Below are 6,821 nucleotides of genomic sequence, written 5' to 3' on the forward strand. Positions count from 1 at the left end.
TTTAGATGAAAATGAGAGTTTTTTTTATACAAATTGATCCCCGGACTTTTTTTTTTTTTTTTTTGCTTTATAGGGGCACAATGTTAGTTTTTTTGGTCTAAAAGGTCACTGAACCGGCTATTACAGGTTGATAGAGACTAAAAGAGCAGGTTGTATCCTAGTTTAGGGACTCATAAAGCCCGACAAAAACTTTAGGGACTCAACGGGTAAACCCTAAAAAGTTCGTAGGGCATTTGTATCATTTTCTCAATTAATAACATTAAAATTAAAATTAAAATAAAGTTAATATAAATTATAAGGTCACATATTTATTTAATTTATTTAAATCAACGATTAGAATTTTACATAACTAAAAAAATATTTTTTAATTAATAATTTATTTAAAATAATTGATTAATAATTTTTAGTTCTTAATATGAAAAATTAATTAATTTTGTACCGGTTCCTAGGTTTATAAACTACTTCATTAATGAAAATTTTCTATGAATCTATGTTATCGTTGGAAACTATTTATAGGCATTTAACTTCACAATGCAACAAAAGGGTATAAAAAGAAAAAAATTTAAAACTATAATTAAAACAAAAATATAAAAGATCTATTTCCCCTTCGCGCGAAAAAAATCATTAATTTCTAATAAAATAAATACCATCACATTCGAAATATGCGTAAAAAACTTCGTTCCCTCCTTATTTATAACCACCGCCGCCGTTTCAATCTGCCAATCGCCGCCGGTAACCCTCTCTTTCTTCGCCGTTCTTTCAGGAAATCCTCTTATTTTCTTCGAAACTTTTTGGTTACTAAAGATGATTTGCGTTTTGTGTATGTGTGTTCGACATTTTGTACGTATTAACCAATAATTGTCTAGAGGAAAATCCATATATCAAATACATACACCTCTAATATAGTTACAGATAGAGAAACGTATATTACAGAAATAGAGTCTCTAGAATTTATAGCATTGAAAGTTTCTATGTCGTTGAAATCAGAAATTTTATTGTATACATGCATATATACAGGGACAGAGAACCCAATCTCTAATTTAATTTGAATCTAGGAAGAAAAATTGATCAATATCACTTAACTTTTTCAGAAATTTTGGCATTTGGGAATTGGGTCTGAAGAAACCGATTGTAAGTTAATTGTTCTCTTTCTTCTTAAATTTTCCTCAATTTCATCTGCTTCGATGTATGTAAAGCTTATTAATTACGTATCAATGTCTCTTAGTTTGACGAATTGGGTTTGATTTGAAATCGAGAAAATATGGATCAAGGAGGACGTGCGTTTGTGTCGGCGTTGAGTGTCGGAATAGGAATCGGAGTTGGGCTTGGTGTCGGGAGAACGGTCAACCGTTTGACCGCCGGTAATGATTCATCGACAAATGCTCTGACGCCACAAATAATGGAGCGTGAGATGCTTGGTTTGATCATGGATGGAAAAGATAGCAAAGTCACTTTCTATGAATTTCCATATTATCTCAGGTAATCACAATCCTTCTGCGATTCTAGTTTTGTTGAATGATTTTGGTTTGATTCATTTTTTTAAAAAGTCTTCTAGTTTATCTTCTATAAAATTGGACAAAACTGATCCTTGTATGATTTAGGGGAGAATTTTGGTAGACTTTTTAACAAGAAGCATTACATTATTCTTTCATCAAGTAGATAATGAAATTATGTTTTGCTTTTTAAATTAATTCTGAATTTACCTCCTTATTTGGTTTATAATATAACACACCATTGTTTTGTTGGCCTTTTCAACAGTGAGCAAACAAGGGTCTTACTTACAAGTGCTGCCTGTTTTTATTTAAAGAACATCGATTTTTCTAAGCACACAAGGAACCTTGCTCCCGCAAGTCGAACTATATTGTTATCTGGGCCTGCTGGTTAGTTTTTTTAGGCCCATTTGTTACACAGGAAAAAACAGAACAAAACAAAGCCGGTTATATTGGTTATACTTATGGTATGCATTGGACTGAGCAGACAAAAATTGTCATTTTTGTCCCACCATCCAAAGGTGGTGTAGAGCAAAGACGTAAATACCCTCCACATCACCATCATCAAAAATAGCCTTAACATTGATCTTAAACCTTCCCAAATTTACTTGCTTTTTGTGGCTTTGAAGAACTTTATCAACAAATGCTTGCCAAAGCTTTGGCTCATTATTTTGAAGCCAAATTGCTATTGCTGGATGTTACGGATTTCTCACTAAAGGTTAGTTAGTATTAGCATTTCATTTAATAAAAATTTTAATTTATACTTCTACTAATCTCGTTCGATATTGTTTTCTTTTAGCTTCAAAGCAAATATGGGCCTTCTTCTAAACCAAACGTAAGCATTATGACAACTTCATAACCACTCATTCATTTATGTGTAATCTTCTTATATATTTCTGAACCAAATGCATTTTGTAGTCGTTGAAAAGGTCTATATCAGAAACTACGTTGGCACGAATGTCTGGGTTATTCGAAGGACTATCTGTGATTCAACCCAAACAAGAAAGAAAAGGTATTTAAATTCGTTTGTTAAGCATACTATCTCCATGTTCGACAAAATGAAATAATCTTAATCAGTTGTATGCTATAAGAGCCTCGGGAAGATAGTGTTTGGATATGCTTACAACTGGATAAATTCTTCAGAAATCTTTTAGTATATAAAAAATTAATAGATAAAATTACCAAGAAGGTTATTCTTATATATTGTTGATTATCACCGACGGGATAACACTAACAGTTTATGATAATATTTTGTACATATTAGTATTTATCAGTGAATCCTTAAATAATTATCATCCATAATTCCAGTAATCAAATTTTCTCCTATTAGAAATATTAATGTATAGTTTTTTTTTTAATAAAGGGTCAGTAGTAATATAGCAATTTTTGTTTGGATAATCATAAAATTGACCAAAATGGGTGGTATCACTGAACATCCACCTTTTGAACATTAAAATAATCATAAAATTTGTAAAATGGATTTATGAAATTATCTTATTCGGTTAATGTTGGATCGTTGTTCTGCACAGGGGGTTTACGTAGACAAAGCAGTGTCGCAGATTTAGGATCAAGGTATGAATTATTATATTATTGGCTGTTGACTGAAATATTGACCTTCTGGAATTCGGTGACTGTGTTCTTTTTTTTTTTTTTTTTTTTTTTGTAATTGCAGAGGGGCTGAACCTCTCCAGAATCCACCAAACCTTCGGAGAAATGCGTCTACTGCAGCTAATATGGATCAGTTTGCTTCAAACAATGCTCCAGTTAATCCAGGTACTAAATAGTTCAAAATGTAACAAAGGCTTTGTGCTATTGTTGTTCAAAAATTGAATTCAGTTAGTTTTTAAATGTGTCTTATAAAAACAAAATGGCATTTTGAAAGTTGCACTAGACAGAATAGAAAAGGTTGTATTGAGTTTGTGAATAGGACAAAAATTGCAATTTTTTGTCCCACCCAAAATAGGTTGGACAAGGACTCACTCTCAATATCTCTTATGTGCAAAATACGTAAATACTCTCCTCATCCTCATAATTAAATATATACCCATAGAGCTTTTTCCCGAATAGTGAAGTGTAATTAGTCTTGTCTCATGTAACAAATCAACTTGAGGTTGCACTTGTTACACTGGACAAAACTTGATGAGACTGGACAAGACTGACAAGTTTTCTAGGGCTATTTTCGATGATCATGATGAGAAAGAATTCACGTCTTTTGCACAAACGACAGATCGAGAGTAATTGTTGTCCCACCTTTTTGGGTAGGGCAAAATATTGTAATTTTGTCTCATTTACACCAGTATCGGTCCCAGTCCAATGCATGTCAAACGTAGTATAAGGTCATCATGTCATGTCATGTAATGTTCTGTATTGTCTTGTCCTGTATAACACATGGGGCCTAAAAATTCTTGAAACGTATAAATTTCTTTTCCGCTTTTGGTAACCAATGATATTGTCTTCTTCAATTCTCAGCTCCACTTAGGCGCACAAGCAGCTGGTCTTTCGATGAGAAGTTATTTTTGCAAACCCTATACAAGGTATCATGCCTCCTTTCATTTCCTTTGCTACATGTTTTATTTATTTATTTAATGGACTTATTGGAGAGATGACTTAATACGGTAAGCTATTCACAAATACTATACAAAAATTTTCATATGAAAATTCATTCCATTCCTTGAGGCCGACCAAACATAATCATGGAATGTACATTTTATTCCATTTCCATGGTCATTCCTAACATTTCCCAAGTGTAGCATCATTTTCTTAAATACATTTTAAACATCATTTATATCTATACAACACTTTATCCAAACAACACTTAAATGCAGGTTCTCACTTTCACATCAAACAACAGTCCAATCGTGTTATACCTTCGAGACGTTGAAAAATTCCTAGGAAAATCTCAAAGAGTATACATCCTCTTCCAAAAAATGTTAAAAAAAATATCAGGACCAATATTAATCATCGGTTCACAAGTTGTTGACCACGATCAAGACTTCGGTGTAGTAGACGAGCGTATCACTGCCGTGTTCCCCTACACCATCGATATCAAACCACCAGAAGAAGAAAACCATCTAGTCAACTGGAGGAACCAATTGCAAGAAGACATGAAGATGATTCAGTTTCAAGATAACCGAAATCATATTAGTGAAGTGCTTGCAGCTAATGATCTTGAATGTGATGATCTTGGTGCTATTTGTGTTGCGGACACGATTGTTATTAGCAAATATATTGAAGAAATTGTGGTATCGGCGATCTCTCATCATTTAATGAATACTAATAATCCTCATTACCGAAACGGAAAATTAGTTATTTGTGCTGAGAGGTTAGATCCATTTTTATATTGTTTAATTATTTAGACAAATATTATTGGGGCAAATTATAGAAAACCTATTGTATTTTGGGAAATTTTGTGGTTTAGTTACTTACACTTTATCTTTTCCACTCAAACCATAAAAAATTAAAACATGTTCCAAACGAAGTATTTGTGGTTAAACCGCAAAACAGCTAAAGAATATAATGGTTTTGTAATTTTCTCAATGTTATTTTCTAATGTCTATATTGCTGACTTATTGTGTTGAAAATTGAGCAGTTTGTCGAGTGGTTTGAGTTTATTCAACGAAGGTCGATCTGTGAAGACGGGCCCACCACAGGTAAAGGCTCTATTTGTGAAACGTTATGATGGTTAAAAATGGTGAATTTGATTTTATTATATATTTGATTATAGAATGCAACCGGCACAACATCAGAAACAAAACCCGCACCCGCAGCTGCAGCTGCTCCTGCCGCCACTGCTCCTACGAATGTTGATGATGCTGCTGCCGCCACTGATCCACCACCAGTAAAAGCTCCGGTACGTCCAACATTCTCAAGGACGTTTTTGTTATGCACGACATTAGAACAACAATAATCTTATTATTATATTGTGTTTGACATACTTTAATATTTCTAAATGCAAATATGCGATTGACACTTTTTGTCTAATCAAAAAGTATTAACAAATAGAGTAAATTACATTTTTGCTCCTTGAGAATAATTGAGTTTTGTAAGTTTGGTCTTAATAAGTTTTCTATTGACATTTGGTATTTATTTGAGGTTTTTGGTCCATATTCCAAATAAAATGACCATTGATATAGTTGGTATTAGCAATTTTGGTCCAAAAATATATTCATATTATTTATAATGTTACCAAAACCTGAAAATATGGACCAAAATTGTAATTTATTCTAATATATTCATATATTTAGAATTTTTAATGTTAAATATGTTAAACTTATCGAGTATATTTCAGGAAGTACCTCCGGACAACGAATTCGAGAAGCGAATAAGACCCGAGGTGATTCCGGCGAATGAAATCGGCGTAACATTCGCCGACATCGGCGCCCTAAGTGAAATCAAGGAATCCCTCCAAGAACTCGTAATGCTCCCACTCCGCCGCCCGGACTTATTCATCGGCGGCCTTCTAAAACCTTGCCGGGGAATCCTCCTATTCGGACCTCCGGGAACCGGAAAAACCATGCTAGCGAAGGCCATTGCCAGCGAGGCAGGCGCGAGTTTTATAAATGTGTCGATGTCTACGATTACTTCAAAGTGGTTCGGAGAAGATGAGAAAAATGTGAGAGCTTTGTTTACGCTTGCAGCTAAGGTGTCGCCGACGATTATATTTGTTGATGAGGTGGATAGTATGTTGGGTCAAAGGTCAAAAGGTGGAGAACATGAAGCTATGAGGAAGATTAAGAATGAGTTTATGACTCATTGGGATGGATTGTTGTCGAAATCGGGTGAGAGGATTCTTGTTCTTGCTGCTACTAATCGGCCTTTTGATCTTGATGAAGCAATTATTAGGCGTTTCGAAAGAAGGTAAGCCACTTCTACTTTCATCATTTTTTGGTTTTTTTTAGATTATTTAAAGCAGCTAAAATCTTTTGTACTTTTTTTAAACCCTGGGAAAATAACTTTTTATCGATTTAGTAGGTGTAGGTGTACTATTATTATATAGTTATAAAATGACTAAACTGCACAAATGGTTTTCTGTGGTTTGCTCAAAATTGTCAATTTGGTCCAAAAAAAATTTGGATTAATACCACAGGTCCAAAGTTTTCATTTTATTGCGAGTTCGGTCCAAAGCACTTTAAAATTTCTTCAAATGACGGATTTGCCCTTCTATTTGTTTTTTTCCTTTTTTTTTTTTACCTTTTATTATTTTATTATTTTAATTACAAAAGGCCCGACCCCTCTCTCTCTCTCTCTCTCCAATCCTTTTCTGGCCTTTTGTCTTAAAGAATTTCACCATTTTTGCCCTCTTCCTAGTACTCTGCGTTGATACCACTGCTT

At 33.7% G+C, this 6,821-nt stretch overlaps 1 protein-coding gene across 1 annotated transcript in view; it reads left to right on the forward strand.

Annotated features, from left to right (window-relative positions):
* Positions 1–936: 936 nt before the first annotated feature.
* The window catches only part of LOC111901081 (uncharacterized), an 8,897-nt gene continuing 3,012 nt past the window's right edge, over positions 937–6,821 (forward strand). The window contains exons 1-13 of the mRNA XM_052764759.1: positions 937–1,131; positions 1,226–1,479; positions 1,759–1,880; positions 2,120–2,208; positions 2,290–2,325; positions 2,409–2,502; positions 3,020–3,062; positions 3,163–3,263; positions 3,960–4,024; positions 4,316–4,812; positions 5,080–5,140; positions 5,215–5,340; positions 5,779–6,347. Of these exons, the coding sequence (XP_052620719.1) occupies positions 1,262–1,479; positions 1,759–1,880; positions 2,120–2,208; positions 2,290–2,325; positions 2,409–2,502; positions 3,020–3,062; positions 3,163–3,263; positions 3,960–4,024; positions 4,316–4,812; positions 5,080–5,140; positions 5,215–5,340; positions 5,779–6,347 (2,021 nt within the window). The 5' untranslated portion in view covers positions 937–1,131; positions 1,226–1,261. The remainder of the gene's footprint in view (positions 1,132–1,225; positions 1,480–1,758; positions 1,881–2,119; positions 2,209–2,289; positions 2,326–2,408; positions 2,503–3,019; positions 3,063–3,162; positions 3,264–3,959; positions 4,025–4,315; positions 4,813–5,079; positions 5,141–5,214; positions 5,341–5,778; positions 6,348–6,821) is intronic.

Source organism: Lactuca sativa, chromosome 6 (genome assembly GCF_002870075.4).
Source record: "Lactuca sativa cultivar Salinas chromosome 6, Lsat_Salinas_v11, whole genome shotgun sequence".
Taxonomy (NCBI): Eukaryota; Viridiplantae; Streptophyta; class Magnoliopsida; order Asterales; family Asteraceae; genus Lactuca; species Lactuca sativa.